We start from the raw sequence: 18,563 nt of genomic DNA, 5'->3' as shown, positions 1-18,563 counted from the left end.
CAGTCTTACAGGACATTTTTTTGTCTTGAGATGAAGTTGGAACCAGATGGCTGCAGTCATGCTAACCTGTGAGCTTGCACTCACTCTTTCTGAATCATAGAACTCTCTTCGGAATGAGCATGCTAGGAAACCAGCCTCCCACAGGGCACAGCGACAGGAAAGCAAATCTAAGCACACTTGCTTCACTTCCCAAGGCTCTGAAACAGTATGTTGTGGGGCGTTTAACCACCAACCCCACAGTTCCCCAGAGTTTTCTTTAGTGAGAGCAGCAGGAAATATTAGATAGAAGGATTTAGAATGTGGAGATAAATGGACAGAAAATACAGGATAGCCTCGAGAGGGCTTTGAAAAAGCTCTAAGCTTGCAAACATCCACTATGGGACGCCCGGAAGGCTGCCTGAGGCAGTCAGCACACATGGAAATTTTTCTTCCATTATTTCTACTCTGTCAGTTTTCTACTTTCTGTTCTCTTTGCTCTTGCATCATGGGACTCGTAAGCAGTAGAATATTAATATCTGTCCTCCACAACTCTTAACTCAGTGAGCGGTGCTTTGCATCTTAGTGCACTAAGGCAGAGCATTTCAGTCTATATTTCATGGGCAGAAGTAAAGAGAAATGAGTGTCCATCTTGCTAAAGAAAGGTTGGTGAGCTGGGTATCACAAAAGCCAAGCAAGGCGGCATTCAAAGGATATTTTCAGATCAACTGAGAGGCCGAGTAAAATAGAAATGGACAGACCGAGAACCCAGGATGTGGCACAGCTATAATTGCTCTGATAAAACCAGTTTTTGGAGAAAGGTGGGGGTGGAGAATGAAGAGAGAGTTGACAAATGAGAAGTAGAAACAGCTCTTTCAAATCTACTTGCTATGGCATAGACAGAAAAGTAGATGGTTTTCTAAGAAGGTGTATGAAATTAAAAGAAGTGTGGTTTTGAAGGGAGAGGTTGTTGTTATGTCAGGTTTTCTATGGGAGTCATCTAAAAGAATTTGAAAAATTCAACTATATAAGAAGAAGAAAAGGTCACTATAGGGATGACATTCTAGAGCAGGCTGGGGTGCATGGACCCTAAGACTCGGCGGGATTTGTCTCTAATGCAAACAGTGTGATTTGCTAACAGAGCACAAAGCTGATCACCAGGTAAGGGAGGAGATGGGTAGCAGGAAGGAGAGGAAGTTCCCCTCAAATATGAGTGTTTTTTTTAAGAGCAGAAAAAGCAGAGTTCAGACAGAGCTGGAATTTTACCAGAGAATTCCTAGAGAAGGGAATTTGCATCGGAGCGGTGACTTTAATGATATGTAATACTTCAGTGATCTTACCAAAGAGGAATTCCTGGGTGCATGGGATTCCTGTGAGCTAAGTGACACAGGAGATAAAAATGCTTATCAGAAGGTAGTGTGCTGGGAATCAAAATTTCAGAGGAAGTGATGATCCTTGCAAATGAGAAAGTCAAGATGCGAGGAGCCGGGGTTGGATGCCTCTGCTGAAAACCTCAAAAACCTGGTAAGGAGTGTTAGCTGCTAGAATTAGGATGTTGAAAGTCCCTTCAATGACCATGTGTTCGAGGCTTAGTCCCCAGGGTAGCGCTGTTGGGAGGTAGTGTGGGGCTTCAGACTGTGGGGCTTGTTGGAGGTCCTCAGGCCTCGAGGGGTGTGTTTTTGAATGGGTATTGTAGGATGCTGGCTTATTTCTCTTCGTTTTCCCTAGCATGAGGGGAAACATGGACTACCATCATGAGTTTTTCATCTTTCCAGAAGTCCAAAGAATAGGGCCACTCTAACAGACTTGAACCTTCCAACCATGAGCTAAAATAAGACTTCTCTCTTTAAAAGCTGATAATCTTTGATGTTTTGTTGTAGTGAAGGAAGGCTGATTACCAAAGCAATAGGCATGAAGACTCCAAGATGAGCCGGGTACAGAATTTTTAAGTGATTGGGAGTTTGAAACAGGACAGTGACCAACAGGGATATCTGTACTGCATTTGTGAGAGCTAGAGTTATGTTCTAAGTTTTCATGAATATACCTAAGAGAGTCATAAAACAAAAAAGCCTCTAACCTGTAAGCCCCTTGGCCAAGGACAGATACTTCCTGAAATGCTGGAGGCTGTTGTTTATGGAAGACAACAAGCCACATGTTTTCACTCCCCTAAACAAGTTTGCTTGACCCAACTGCACCGGATATGCTTGGTCAGCAGGAGGTACATAGGCAGGAAGTACATCAAGATGAATGCTTGCCCTTGATTGGATCTGGTTGGAAATACATAGCCTTATGGGTTTGCCTTTATGAGCCTCTGTCAAATGTGACTTGTCACCATTTTCTGGGAACCCCAGAATGGACCCAGCCAGAGTCCATCATTCTGGCCAAAACTTAATTAAAGCTTGCTTCAAACTTGGCTCAAAAACTGTGGTAGTGGTCTCATTCTCACCAGGTGGCATTAACATATTCTTGAAACAGGATGCTCAGGACTGAATTAATGGTCAATGGAGAAAGGAATAGAAAAGGCTTTAGAAGTTGTAGTGATTTGAGTGGACCTCCATTGGCTAACATGTCTGAATACTTGGTTCCCAGTTGATGGAACCATTTGGGAAGGATTAGGAGGTGTGGCCTTGAAAAGGCATGCTATTGAGGTTGGGCTTTGAGGTTTCAAAAGACTCCTGCCATTCCCAGTTAGCTATCTGGTCCTGGTGCTTATGGTTGGAGATGTGAGCTCTCAGCTACCCACCCAGCACTATGCCTGTCTGCCTGTTTCCAAGTTCTCTGCCATAATGATCATGGACTCTAACCTCTGAAACCATGAACCCAAATTAAGCACTTTCTTCAATAAACTGCCTTGGTCATTTGTTTTTCTTGGCAATAAAAAAGTAACTAGGACAGAAAGGCAGCCATCTTACAACCTTAGGACTGCAATTACTGCAGTTCCTGGCCTTACTGAGTAGGAAGGATCAGTATCTCTAGGACCACAGGCTATTTCCCGTCATAGGGAGAAAATAACGGAACAACCAAGTGGAGTCTATGAAGAACTTGCTAGGTAACAGCAAATAAATTTAAAGAATGAAATAGTGACTGTGACACTGATTCAAATCAACAGCTGAATTGTACAGTGGGATAAGAAGGGGGGTAATCATGATGGGGAAGCTTCATCTCTCGGAGATGAGAATAAAGAAGAATGGTGTCACGGCATGTCAGATTTAATCCTTGAATGCGTGGCTGGAAGGACATTTTAGGTTTGGCCCTCAGCTGGAACACTGGGTAACTGCACCATCCTCATATAAGTCAATGAGTAATCAGTGAAACAAAAGACTAGAATGAGAAGTTGAATATGAGGCTGGGGGGGAATGGTCCAGTGGTCTCTGATGTCACCTGAACTCACATGCATACACACACACACACACACACACACACACACACACACACACACACATACACACACACAATTAAAATGACAATTGAACACTTTTTAGGCAATAAGATAAACTAACATAAGCCATTAGAATGTAAATAGATACACTCCTTTATTCAGAAAGCTTGTTTGCAATTCCACCTGTATTCCATACTCCATGGATCCCAACTCCAATAGCCAGCTCTTATCATGAAGACACAGAGTGGTGAGGGGCTAAGCCAGTTTACTCTCTAGAGTGTCTGTCAAAACTCTTCATTAAGCCTTGAGTAGGAAGATCAAGTAGAAATCTATTTTTGTTTTCCAGACACATATTTCAGTTATAGAATTCCAGATGTAACAAAAGTGGTCAGAGAATGATAAATGCACACCAAGAAAATGAGGGCTTTGTTTGTGAGAACGGATCAGAAAAAAGCAATACAAAGCTTAGACAGAAGCATGGTATAATTAAATTGTAGAGCTTAATTTTAGATAATAACTTGACTGCCAATCCAATTAATTGGTTCCATTCTATAATTCCATAGCATCCTCTGCGTGTGAGATAAACAGCAATCACTGCAGCCGCAAAAATAGGATACGTTAGCTGTGGTGTCAGTAGAGAAGGAGAAGTGACGGGACTACAAAATGTATGTTGACAGTCATCACCAAGATAAATAGAGCAGGAGAGAAGATGCACAGAGCGTCCAGGGTGCTTTATAAGAAAAATTATTCTATCAATAGATAAAATCCTCTTAAGAACCACCTGCAAATGGATTTTCAGCAATTTTCTACCAAGGACACACAGGTCATTTATTAGAAAGAGAAAGAATCTGAGGGAAACCACAAATTGTCAGACTGATTCTAAATAACAAAAGGACCTATGCCAAGGCTCAGTTTATTCTTTTAAATAAACACGTTATGGCCAGAATTTCCACAGCTTGAACCCAAGATACTTTACCTGATTTAATTATTCTATGAATGTGGTCTAGATCATTTTTAGGGGCTAGCTATTTAGTCATTATCAATTTTTATCTCCATCTGTGCCAACATTTTTAAAGACATAATTCTGAGCAATTGATGCTGCTAGTTAACACTGCTCTGTTTATTAAAGAGGTAACATTTACCCCGTTGAAACTCTGAGCTTATTACAGAACTTCATGAAGATTATGCAGTAACACAGGATATTGACTAACCTGACATATACCCATATGTGCATCTGCTTGCACACATGTATGTGTGTGTGTGTGTGTGTGTGTGTGTGTGTGTGTGTGTGTACATACAGGCAGGCATTCATATACTGCACCTATAATGCTGAGGGCTGGGGTGATGCAAAGCTTTCCCTGAGGTCCTCATGTGTGGAGAAAAAACAGTTTCTCTTCTAAAAGGAGGAATATGTTTGTCAATGTCGGTAGAGGCCTGGGGCTGGGCCGTGGGGTAGCTGCTTACTGCCTGAGAATCCAGCTTTTCCCATCAGTCCCAAGACTATTGTGTGCTAGGTCTGTGATGCACTTGAGATATCATTTGTTTCTTGTGTACAACATCGTTTGATGAGTTTTCCCCTGACTTCTCCCATTGTGTGATAGTTTCTACTGACTACATCCCATTTTGCCCCTAGGAATAACATATGAGATGTTGTACTTCTTAATAAGCTTGCTTACATAAGCCATGAGCTTGCACAAGACCTCCTGATCCTAAACATTACTGTCCTTTATTCTCTCATCTCTTGTCCTTTCCACTTAGGATCCTGTCACTGAAGAATGACAAACGTCCAGGTCAGCCTATGTTGCTTCTTGTGTGTGCACTCTGAAGCATACATGAGAAATGTTGTGGGCAGTTTCAGGTGTAAACAGGGGCAAGATCAGGAAGCTATTAGATGCCTAATAGCTTTCATGAGCTACTCCAACCATGAGATGCTAAAAGGACATAGAGGGCAGAAGCTCTGTGCTCCACACCTTCACCAAGATTAATTGTATCCTTCAATGTTCACTCTGAGACTATGGATTGGTCCTTTTAGTGGACAAATAATTGAATGACAAAACAAGTTGCTTGTGTCATGAACTCAACATCTATAAAATAGGAAAGGGTATCTGGAATAAAGTTGAAGTTTGGGATTCAGTTCTGAGGCATGATGCTCTCTAGGCTGTGGTGGATGGTTCAAGGCAATGGACATCCAGTGACTTTTGCTGCGGTGTATGCATAGCCAGCAGAGACATTTCTACCCCTACATAGACTCATGGTTCTTCATCTGGCCACCAAACTTAGGAGGAAGTCAAATTCACCTTGAAGTTCAGTGGCCGCCAGATGAGAGCCTGGGAGGAACTGTTTTCTGGCCATTTCCATGAGAGTACAAGGGACATGTATACTTTTAGGCAGAATACATTCACATGGAGCAATCTATTTACACAAGGGACTAGGCTTATATCCAGACTGGACTACCAAACGTCTATCACTCTGTTTAGGCACTATCAATAACTATGGAAGCAAATATTCATACAACCACCATATTTCCAGACATAGTTTCTCCTCTGAGAAAGAAAGCAGCAATTAGGTGAGGACTGAGATTCCCACTTAAATCTCACAGTCATATGGTATTCTGGTGGCCATGGTGCTGAGCCATGGGCTACAACTCTTCTAAGGAGAGGGGAAAGACCTAGAGGGTGACTTCTGTAGTGCCCCATCCTTCTGGGAATGAATAGTGAGTTAAGGGGCAGATAAAACCACCTAGGTCCAAGAAAAGAAAACAGAGGCTAGGCAAGGGTGGCGGGGAGAAGTGGCCAAAGGTGACAGACACAAGCAAGACTGTTGGGAGAGACCCTGAAGTCCACTCCTGCAGGAGGTGTACATGATGACCACAAAGGATGGCACCATGGTCACCATTAAACGTGTGCTCATCAGCTCAAGGCTACTGAAGGTGAAGATGACCCTGAGGCATCATCAAGAGCCAGGAAACCTGAGCTGTCATTTGAGACAATATGGATGGTAGTGAATAAATTATGCTAAAGTAAAAAGTAAAAATTATGCTAAGGGTATCACAGAAAGATAAGTACCACACGATCTTGTTTACATGGGAAATATAAAAAGTTGTTTCACAAAGTAAGGGTAGGATGCTGTTTACAATATTTGAGAGGAATTTGAGGGATGAGGGTGATGTGATGGGTGTGATCATGGGGTCCAAGTTAAAGTCGTGTAGAAGGAAACTGGTGTGTTTTCACACAGCAGGGTAACTATAAACAGTGTCAATGTGGCACACTTTCATAAAGCTAGAAGAAATGCTATGTTTGTGGAGGTAAGTACAGTTAACCTGGTTTAAAGATTATACAATGTACATAAGTAGTCAAACATTGCATGTTACTTCATTAATAGTCATATTTTTATAATTTAGGTTTCAGTTTCTAAAATACATTTAGTTTGAAAGAGTATTAGTAGAAAGACTATTTTAATATCCTAACATAGACCATCCATTGTAGAATATATAAAATTATGATCTAATCACTATATCCGCAGATCAATAAGGATGAGGGGATCGTAGTCACATGCAACAGTATACCTGGTATTCCCAGATAACATTCAGCAAAGGAGGAAGCACAGAAATACATGGTGTATGCTTCCATTCAGTGAAAGTTAAAAGCCAGTTTGATGTTCGAGGTAGGTAGGGCTCACTCATGAAGTTTAGGATGGGGCTGAGAGGGGCGGGGACTGGAGTTGGGGGGGCACAAATTTCAGGGAAAGTTCATGAGACACTATCATTGCTTCCTTGAGAGGGCCCACTTTTCAAATATCCACTGAGCCACACATTTATGATTTGTATATTTTTCTAAATGTATTTTATCTGGCAGCTTAAGAGTTTGTTGTTGATGTTGTTTTGGTTTGGTTTTGTTGTTTTGTTTTTACATAGGCATAGTAAACAAATCAACAGTTCTTCTGCTGTGTGAGGCTCCATCAGTGTGAGTGTCCAAATGATAATTTGGGTTGGAGAGGTGACCCAGTGGTCAGGAGCACTTGGCTGCTCTTCAAAGGACCAGAACCCACATGTCTGTTCACAACCATCTGTAGCTCCAGTTCTAGGGAAATCCAATGCACCATGCCCTCTTCTGGCCTCTGTAGGCACCAAACATGCACAAGGTGCAGAAACAGACATGCAGACAGAACATCCACACACACACACACAAAAAATAAAAAACAAAAAGTTTAAAAAAATTATAAGGTCATCAGTGTATTGAATCTGTCAAATAGCAAGGAGTTTATATTCACTATCAAATATATTCAATTTCAAATATAAAGGAGTTTATATTCAAAACAGGGAAAAAACAATAGTCACCTTTGGGATCACTTAGAGCATCAACTGGCCATTCTAAAAATTAGAGAGAGGGAGAGAGGGAGAGAGGGAGAGAGGGAGAGAGGGAGAGAGGGAGAGAGAGAGAGAGAGAGAGAGAGAGAGAGAGAGAGAGAGAGAGAGAGAGAGAGAGAGAGAGAGAATCTTGCCTTTCCTGTATGAATTATTTTCAGGGTAATACATGTTGATTTAAGATCATTAGTGTCAAGGCAGCCCACATAGTAAATGCAAAAGCAATAATAGGATCTGGGAAATCGCCCAGTCTTGATAGGAAATGCACAGCCCTAAAGAAACCCGAAACCATTCAGCTCCTGTGCTGGATGCCATTGTACAGGGAACAGTAAAAATAAAGAAACAAATTCTAGACCCATCCTAGAATACAATCCACCACCGTTAGTTAGCATGTGGAAAATAACAGGATAAGTGACCTGATTTGTAAAATATCATAGGAAGGGTAAACGCTAGTGGTCTCACTTTGGTGTGGATCCTAACACACCAATTATTAAAAGATAGAGTTAGGCCGGGTGGTGGTGGCGGCGGCGGCAGCGGCGGCGGCGGCGGCGGCGGCGGCAGCGCACGCCTTTAATCCCAGCATTCGGGAGGCAGAGGCAGGCGGATCTCTGTGAGTTCGAGGCCAGCCTGGGCTACCAAGTGAGCTCCAGGAAAGGCGCAAAGCTAAGCAGAGAAACTCTGTCTCGAAAAACCAAAAAAAAAAAAAAAAAAAAAAATAGAGTTAGATAATCCAAAACCATTAACACAGTGTGGATATTGGGTGCCATCAAAGATTGACAGTATATGGTCGTTCTGTTTTCTCTGAAGTCATTATCTGTTAGAAATATGTATTGATGACACAATAACACTTGGTATTAGAGGGAAGTAGTGGTTGTGTGGAACATGGTGAGCTAACTGCCATGCCATTCCCATGCTTCCATGTGTTCACTGTGGCTCACTTTTGAGAGTGTTTGGTGTTTTATACCAAAAACTTACCCCATCCTTAGCTTTCACCAGCAGATCAAAGGTGCCAGGATCCCTTTCCCTGTCTATGTCTTGGGACACACAGATGCGCCCATCCTGTGGGTCAATCTGGAACGCCGGAGGTGCCTCATAGCTTTGGAAGCCATCATAAAGAGAATACTGGACCAAGCCGTAGAGCCCCGCGTCTGCGTCAGAGGCTTTGACCTGTAAGACAGGAGGAAGGTCAGCGAGGCCATAAGCATGCTGGCAATACTTTGCAGCTAAGTGTAACTGATTTGTCCCCAAGGTTGCTCAGAAAGCAGAGCTGTGGCTTAGCTCTCGCCTCGCCAGCTTGCCGCCTGGCCAGTCCTCAGCATTTCTCCTCTTCCTCTGGAGAACTCTCCTCCTCACTTGCTTGGTCCACTCCAATTAAAAGGCTGAGGTCTGAGGTCCTGCATGCTCCTATTTCCTCTCACGACACACGAGGGATCTTGTCTAATCACACGGATTTATAAACATTCATATGGCTACAAAAACCTACAAGATGGCAGTTGTTTCCCTCGGTGTGTCCACTCAGTTTGAAAGCAGCAGTGTGAACACAAACAAACAAACAAAAAAAAAAAAGCAGGAAGTAAAGTGTGTGATTTCTAGAAAATCAACACCAAGACAAAATTCATGCTAGAGTGGAGAAAGGCATCTTCCAGGCCAGGTTTATCTGGAAGGGAGGTCCCCGTCAGAGCCTTGCATGGCCATATTGACTAGGGACTACCCATGCCTCTTTTGTCCAGCAGGTACACAGTGATGAGATGTCAGCCACCCCTTGCTCATTAACGCAGGCGCAGGGACACATAACTGTGGCTGCCCAGGGGTAAGTGCACTTTGTTCTTACCCGATACATGCCATTTTTGTTACCAGTCTTGTGGCCAGCCCAACTAGAGCTACGAAAATATTTAACTAACTGGATTACACATACACTAGATACTCCTCACCAAAGGGGATGAAGATCAAAAACCCATATTGAGTGCCGAAAACACACGGTGCCAAATGTTAAGTTCTATCTTAGACTGTGAGCACGCAGTACAATGAGGAAGTAACAATAGCCAATCGCCAAGTAGAGAAAATGTACACGGGTCAAAGAGATGATGTGTCACCCTGGATAGGAGAAGAACAATCAAGGTTCCATCACAATACTAAGAGTAGCTATTCAAATTTTGTATTTATTCTAGAATTTTCCATTAACATTTTCAGGCCAGTTAACCAGAGGTGAGTGAAACCACAGAAGGAGTAACTACAAGTAGAGGGAGAGGCTGTGTGCAGTGAATGCATGGTGGGTTACATAAAACAACAGAGTCCTAAATCTGCAGGCTTAATGTAATTTGATTTTTTTAACCCAATTAATAGCAACAGTAAACATCTAACAGTACTTACCATAAAAGACATACTCCTTATCGGCAGGATATAAGTATTTATTTGATTCCTTGATTATCACACTTCCCTTGATTGTCATACTCCATCCCCTAAACATTTTCAGTGACCAGTTCTCCGCCAGCCCCCCCCCCCCCCCTTACAGCATACTGCCTTGAGCAGATAATTGTAATATGACATTGGGATGTTTCGGCAGCATACTTCAATGTTTTTCACAAGAATCCATTTGGCATCAAAGATGTTGGGAAATGTCCTACTTAAAACTCACAGGACAGATTCTGACAAGGCACTAGCTGGCCCTCCATGTCACTGATACCCAGATGCAGGTGAGACTGCTTTCTTTTCTTGTCCGAGTCTTTTACATGTCTCTTCACATCATCTGTCTCACACTTTCTGATAAAATCATTCACCCTCTGCAACCAGCTGACATATTTGTAAGTTACTCTTCCCTAGCTGGATAGAACTAGAAAATCCACAAGTTTCCCTGCTACTAAGGATTCACATCCAAATCCACTTAGTCTGGTTCACACTGACAGCCTTTAATAATTCACTAACCACTGGTTCCCAAAGACAACAAATACATCCTCTGAAGCCATGTGGTCTTCTCAATAATTTTGGCTGCATTCGAAGACAGATTTAACAAAATAAATTCTAAAATCCATTCTCAGCCTTTAATAGCATGTATAACCAAGTATTTTGGCTCATATGAAAGCACATTCCCTGTTTCCACTTTAGGGCTTTTTCTCATGGGGATTTTTGGCAGGGAAAAATATAAGGGATCAAAAGTCAGAAAGAGTACCCATCTCAGTTTGTGTTGATGGCTCAGAATCTGAGCTCAGAAGCATAAAATGAGAGTGTGCATCCCTCTGCTCTTCACTACCCACCCCCAGAAATGCTTACCTCCTGTTCTAGCAACATACCCCGTTTCCCGGTATAATGGATCTTGGATGCCTAGAATTAGAATTTTTATGGGGCTTGCAATGCCCAGTACCCACTGACTGTTGAAAAAATAAAGAGAGAAGTAGGTAATTTGAAAAACAGAAAGTGAAAAGTACTTCCTTAATGCCTCAGGAGGAAACCTTGATGAGTTAAGAAGCTAGGCCACAGGCTTCTCTAGAGACCCCCCAGTGATGTCAAAGCAGGGAGTTGCTGGTCCCAGTACTGGCAAGCTCACAGCCTGAGCAGAATGCTTAGAAGACCAGCCAGGGTTGCATCTCTGCATTCACACCTTGAGCTGATTTCAGCACACTCAAAGTCCTCCCCACCCCTCGGTGCACTCTCGCTCACCTCTTTCACACTCGAAACTGATGGGTTTACTTCAGGTTTATTCTAACTCGTAACTATTCTCATTGAGATTGGTTTTCCACAAGTTTAATCGAGACACTAGGGCACTTACAAATTATTCATATGATGCTGAGTGTCCTTCTGTGGTTAGCTTCCTGGGAGCTAGAGAATTCTTATCACTTTCCTCATATTAATGTCAGGTAAGGAGTCCTTCCCTAGGAATGCGCCCTGCAGACAACTGGAGAAGGTGGCCCTTATGAGTTTGGGCTGAAGGGTCTTGAAAGGAATGTATTCATAACCAATCATTGCACCTCATTGAAACACATTTCTTACAGTCTGGTGCTCTCCCTCTCCTCCCTAATTGATGTGCCTCCACTGCCTTGCTGGTTCTGTGATTTTTTTCCCCCAGGCCTTTGAATTCTGGAGCAAATGTTTACATATTGGGACTGCTTTTCTTTTCATCCCAAAAGATGTGTTAGTTATCCTGTAGGATCCTGTAAATATGACCTTATAGGATCAAAGAGCAGCCACCTGATATGTCAAAATGGGGTTGATTTAAGTATCTGGGGAGGAGACACTTCTCCTGGGTGGTGAACCCAGTGACAAGTGTCCTGTGAGAGAGGCAAAAGCAGACCTCAGACAGGCGAGGTGGTGGTAATGTGATCACAGAGCGCCGTGGCTCCAACTCAGACAGCACCAGACGCAGAAAGAGTCTTCCCAGGGCCCACGGAGGAGCAATGCCCTGTCAGAGCGAGGGTTTGTCATCACCAGAACTGTGAGATATGACAGCACAGATCCGATTTGTTTATCGATGACATTGTCTCTCCTAGAATGTGACACTTTCCTCACTTCTTGCTGCATATTCAGGGACCACAGCACTGGTGTCCTGTTCACACAGAAAAAGGAACCATAAATGCATCTTGCATGAAAGAGTGAATCAAACAGTGCCGGTAAGACTCAAACATGGACCAGGAGAGGGATCAGTGAGAAAGGACTTTGTCGCTAAGCCTGACCAACTGAGTTTGATTCCCCAGACCCCACATGGTAGAAGGAGAGGACAACTGTGGCAAGTTTCCCTCCAACCTCTACACACAAACCTTGGCATGCACACACACACACACACACACACACACACACACACACACACACACGAATAAACAAATAAAACATTAAAAGAAAATCTAAAAAGAAACAAGCACAAAGCAAAGTGTGGGTGAGGCAGACAAAGTGTATGCTTCAGGCTAGTGGGGCTACACAGTGAGTTCTAGACCAGTCTGAGTTACTTGGCACACAGCCAGACTTGTCTCAAAATGAAATAAAGTAATTAAATAAAGTGAGATGCAAGCATGCTTAAGAATAATTTTCTTTTCTTGACCTGCGGGTGGAAATATACAAAAATAAAATATTTCATAGCACTTATCAACTCTTAATGAGGAACAATTTTTAACTTTAATTATTTCTAATAATGTGTATATTCGTGTTTGTCAGCACATAGGTTTATGCAGAAGAATGCAATGCTCAGCCGGGCAGTGGTGGCGCACACCTTTAATCCCAGCACTCAGGAGGCAGAGGTAGGCGGATCTCTGTGAGTTTGAGGCCAGCCTGGTCTATAGAGTGAATTCCAGGAAAGGTGCAAAGCTACAAAGAGAAACCCTGTCTCAAAAAAAAAAAAAAAAAGAATGCAATGCTCACAGAGGCCAGAAGAGGGAGGTCAGAAAACCTGGAGCTGGAGTTTCAGTTGATTGTGAGCTGCCTGATGTAGATTCTGGGAACTGAATGTGGGTCTCCTATTAGAATAGAGCATACTCTTAACCATTGAACCATCCCACCAGCTGCCAAGTTTTCATTCCTGAAACAATTTATTAATCATTATAGAGATCACAGATTAAAACCCTTAAACTTTTGTTCAAAGCCATCACAATGTTACAATTAAAGTCAGCCCGGCAAAAGACAAAGAAAAATCTCAAGAAGTATGGTAGAGACAGGAAATAGGACACAGTTTGTCACGCTTTTAAAATGTGTTTTCAAATATGTTGATACTAGCTGTTAGATTGGATAAATTGGATGTATACATTGAGGTTACAGGCAAGAAATTATTATGACATGTTTGATTACCTTAAATGTGGAATGAAATTAAGGAACTACTAATTCTACTGCTTATTAATTGTCCTGTGTCCCGCTTTCCCAAACATAACCTAAACAAATGGGTCAAGAGGGCGACTTGTCCTGTGCTATGCTGCAAGACAGTGAAAGCAGCGCAGTCTATAAAAAGAACTGGCAGGCAGATCAATAAACCCAACAGCAAGGTCTACAACAGATCCTGGTAAGACTACATTTTTTTGTACAATTACAAAGGAAACCACTAAAGAATTCAGGGTTATCCACATAATAGTTAGAAAAATTGGCAAAGGACATAGAGGGGAAAAAAATCAAGGTTGATATTATCCTCATGCTGAAACAAATTCTACACAGATGCTAAGTGCAAATAATGAGATCATTTAAAGCATAAGTGTATATTTGGCTGGGCTGTAATACTGGAAAGAAATATGAAAGTGAGGGGGGATTTCAAAACTAACAAAACAATAGACAAAAATCACAAAGGCAAAAGTCAAAACAATGATTATACACAGAGTATTCTACTGAGATATGCATAAAAGCCTAAAGGTAAATTGTGTATGATATATGCAATGTACATGCACACATATACACATACACACACTCAAAGAAAAACTAAATGTTACATGATCTGTGGAAATAAATGATTTTGTTTGTATATCAGTGTTTTTCTAACTTTTCAAGACTAAAAATAATTCCATAGAAGCACAACTGTGGAAGAAAAGCTAAGCATGGAAAATTAAACCTAAACACACCAGTGCTTGGTAGGCACCTGCCCTCTGTTTATTCAGCCAACACGAGTGCCTCTTCCCAGCACCCATTCCTGAAAGGCCACTGAAGGAGGGATGTGAAGGAGACACAGGTGTTTTTGTGGCTCTGGAGAATGAACCCAGAGCCTCGCATGTGCTGGGCAAGTACTCTTCCATTGAACTAATCTCCAGTGACACTCGTAAGCACACTGAGGCTGGCGTGCCAGGAAGAAAGCAGCCCTCATGTATCAATGCTCCAATGGTCCTTTCGTCTTTAGACCATCCACGCTGCAGAGAGGACTTCTTCATCTCCTGCACTCTAGAACTAAAGACACACATTGGAGAATTCGGTATGTTGTGCTTGTTAGTACTGAACAGGGAGAGAGTTTAAAAGACCCACGCAATGAGTATTTCTCCTATCAGGAAGTGATCAGATTCATTTTCATATGCCTCTATCCAGGTCAAAGGACAGGCCAGAGGGGCAGCTCGGCCAGGCACCTCCCCTGAATGCTCAGCTGCTTCCTGATGTCAGATGGGTTGGACATCACGGCAGGAATCCAGAGGGTAGGGTGAGACTGCGTGTTCTGTAGCTCCCTGTGTCACAGCAGACACAGCAGAGGACAAGCACCCCATACAGCTTCCCCACCCCCACCCCCACGCCTTCATCTGTGCCTCTCCAGTGACAACAACAGAGCCAGAGGGGTTGGGCCTCCACATGGCGCCACGTGACCCGCTGAAAGCTGAAACTCACTCCCTTCTGCAGGTGCCCTAGCTCAGGACTGAAGGCCATATGTAAGCTATGTAAACGTTACCATTTCCACAGAAAATAAAAATGTGAACAGCACACCACAGTGCCTGCAGGTGTTCTCTCTTGGGGCATAAGCATGGGAAATGTTCATTTCTCAAATGATATGTTTCTGTACAGTTTTACTGAGATCTTTTCCATTTATAGACCCAAATTAGCTCCTGTGTCCTGTGACTCAAGAGCCCTCCTCTCCCCACTCTGCCTGCGAAGGAGAGTCTGAAACACCTGTAAGGTCCACAGAGAAGAGCTGGATTTGGGAAATTTCCCCAAAGGATTCATGTTTACACTTCCCTTTGGGGATAGAGGATCGTAAATTTGAATCATAAGACCTGGGCTTTTAATCCTGCTGCTCCTCCTTGTGTTTTGAGAAGCAAGGGGATGTCCCAGGTTTGAGCACAGAGGTCCTAACCCCGAAAGGATGTAGTCCAGAAAAGAAGCGCAGATAGGGCAATTAGAACTCACATAGAGTTTGTTGGCTCAAAAAGCCCCAATGCAAAGCACCATGGCTAGGGAGGCCAAGTGAGTGCACGGGCTGGCCATACAAGCTTCAGGGCTGCAGGGGTGACTCCAGCCTTCTAGCACACAGCTAAGAGCTCCAGGTCTCACATCTGTTTGGAAACTTGGGCTCACTTTAGCAGTTCCACTTTCTTGGAAAGCAAACCTGTCCCAGCTGGAAAAGGGCATGGCAGTCTGGGCTGCACAGCTTTGCCTCCACCCCCGACTTCCGCAGACCTGCGTACTCATTAAAAACGCACTATTGGTGATATTTCTATTGCATTTCTGCTTATGAAGAGATACAGGGGAACATTCTCGGTTGTCAGGGAAAGCCAACTGCTGCTTCTCCTGAGTGACAGGGCAGGTTCCAATGAGCAGATAGCAAGGCCTGTGTAAGCTTTAACTCACATGCATGATTTTTTCAATCTGCTTCCAGTAACCTCTTGATTTCACCTCATTATTTTATTCCAACTTTTCCCTCCATTCATTCCCTTTTTTCCTTCCTTCCTTCTTTCCTTTCTTTTTTTCTTTAGACAGTGTCTTACTATGTAGCTCTGGCTGGCCTGGAACTCACTCACTATGTAGACAAGGCTGGCCTCAAATAAACTATCTGCCGCCTGCCTCTGCCTCCTTAGTGCTGTTCTCATTATTCCTTTAATTTTACTTTCATCTTACTGAATGTTGTATAGTTTTGCTAACGACTTCATATGATTTTGAGAATAGGCAAATATAAAATGTATCATGCTAGCAATTATTCAATAGAAATGGATATCACACTCTGCCTTAGTTACTGCTGTGTTGCTGTGAGGAAACACTATGACCATAGCAACTTACAAAAGGAAGTATTTAATTGGGGGCTTGCTTACAGTTTCGGAGGGCTAGTCCATGATCATCATGGTGGGGAGATGGCAGCAGGCAGACACACATGGTGCTGGAGAAGTAGCTGAGAGCTTACATCTGGTTCAAAAGTTGCAGGCAAGCAGACAGAGATTGGGCCTGGCATAAGCTTTTGAAACCTCAAAGACCACTCCCAGTGACATATCTCCTCCCAAAGCCACACCTCCTAATCCTTCCCAAACAGTTCCACTAACTGAGAACCAATCATTGAAACACAGGAGCCTACAGGCACTATTCTTGTTTAAACCACCACACACTCACAAAAGCATTATGATTAATGGCCAACTAAGGAATGGACACTGAGGAGGCGTTTAGGTGCAAAGAAATCCCATGTTACTCTATATGTTTTTCTAAGATAAACTATGTGCAAAGCTCCTTCTTGCAAGCTAGACCCTCTACGTATTGCCTGGAATCCCACTTGTATAGGTATCTAGCTCATTTCATGACATTTCCAGTCAACAGCAAGACATGGAACTTTCGGTTGAGAGGAAAGGAGTTTCATATCTTAGTACATATTTAGGTGAGACAAAGACAGTATGAAGAGGATGAAACAGTCTCTTCCTATGATGGCTGTTTTAGATCAATCATCTCTTAGTGGCAATTTCATAGTGTCTTCTCTATTCCACTGCCTTCGGTGATTCTCAAGTGCTGATTATGTCTAAAATACTCTTTAAGCCAAAAAGCAACATTTTTCCTGCCGTGGGGGTTTTGATCAGCTTTCCAGTACTGTGACAAAAATAAGCATCAGAAAGGACTTAAAAGAAAATACTTATTTTGCCATATGGTGTCTGAGGTCTCAGTCCCTCATGACTTGTCCCCATCACCTTGGGCCCCCAGTATGGCTGAACACGGCAGAAGAGAGATTGTGGAGACAAGCAAAGCAGGGTGGAAGGACTAGGGAAGCAGTACAAGGATGTTGCTCTTTGGATGAAGGTAAAAGGCAGGGACTCCACAGCAATGAAAAGAAAAGTATACCCACTAGGTAGGCAGATATCTGACCCAGTCACTCTTCTTCATGGAGAAATGTCTGGGTTTTAAGTGAGACTATGTATATTAATGACACCGTACATTGTTCAGATTGCACAGCACACACTTGTCACACTGTGCTCATAATCATTGATTTAAACATGGAAGTTCTTGACTCTTGCTCAGCGGTAAGTGTCCCTTGAGATACTTTTGGGCATCCTGTGTACCCCAAGGAAGGTAGATGCTTCTAGAATGTCTCTGCACACAGCCTCTGTGCTCTGTCCTGCCTCGAGGCTCTGGGTCCTCTAAACACCATCTAAGATACCCTCAAGGAGGCCACTCACTTGTCTTCTTGCCCCCTGACTGTCCCCTCCATCACGTCTGCATCTTCGCCCACCATGGTGGTTAACTCCACAAGGACATCTGTCCATTTCTCTCATGGCCGATGCCCACTGTCCAGCACTGCACCTGGTCCTGCATAAGCAGTAAGTGCAGACCTCACTCCAGCGGGAATGCTTTTCTTCCTGTTGGGTACCTTTCTTTGTCAACCGAGGTGCTCAATGAGAGAAGAGCGGGGCAGCTTCTCCTGCCAGTCGAGTTGGCTGTAACCATTACACAGAAACGTGAGAGTGCTTCTCTTGGAAAGCAGGCAAGCATCCTAAGCAAGGGGATGCAGAAAAGGAGGCCGGTGAGAAGGTGAACTGGAGGACAGAGGACTTGTGATCCTGAGAGGTCTTCACTGAGGACCTGAAGGAGCTCCGAGGCAGGAAGCGCTGTGTGGATTGATCAAGCTTCCTGTGTGAGGAGCGTGCCAACACTTTCCGTGTGCCTCACTAGGTTTTCAAGAGGAGAGTTCCTCTGAGCCTCTTATAGGCTGGAAAGTTGGGGTGAGGCACACAGTTGTTCTTTCCGTGGTTCTGCCACAGTCTGGTGAGGAGAAGAAGATGAGCATAGCCTTTCTGGGATTTTCTTTTCAGATCCACTCCACTTTAAATTGGTGAGTTCATTTTCAAATATGAACTCCGTGCCCACCTCTCTATTCTTTCCTCCATGTGTCAAAGGCATTGGCTGGCATAAAACATAAAGACAATAAATGAGAAAGAAAGAGGGTGGAGGCAGGGAGGAGCTGAGGAAGGAAGAGAGAGTACAGGGAGAGGAGAAATGGGG

At 43.3% G+C, this 18,563-nt stretch overlaps 1 protein-coding gene across 2 annotated transcripts in view; it reads right to left on the bottom strand.

Moving 5' to 3' along the window:
• Nucleotides 1-18,563, bottom strand: part of Dchs2 (dachsous cadherin-related 2) — a 213,542-nt gene that overhangs the window by 101,381 nt on the left and 93,598 nt on the right. For both annotated transcript variants that reach the window (XM_016003822.3, XM_042279201.2), the window contains exon 2: nucleotides 8,694-8,885. In XM_016003822.3, the coding sequence (XP_015859308.1) occupies nucleotides 8,694-8,885 (192 nt within the window). The remainder of the gene's footprint in view (nucleotides 1-8,693; nucleotides 8,886-18,563) is intronic.

The sequence above is a fragment of the Peromyscus maniculatus genome, chromosome 6 (assembly GCF_049852395.1).
Source record: "Peromyscus maniculatus bairdii isolate BWxNUB_F1_BW_parent chromosome 6, HU_Pman_BW_mat_3.1, whole genome shotgun sequence".
In the NCBI taxonomy this organism is placed as follows: domain Eukaryota; kingdom Metazoa; phylum Chordata; class Mammalia; order Rodentia; family Cricetidae; genus Peromyscus; species Peromyscus maniculatus.
This window is presented reverse-complemented; position numbering and strand designations above follow the sequence as displayed.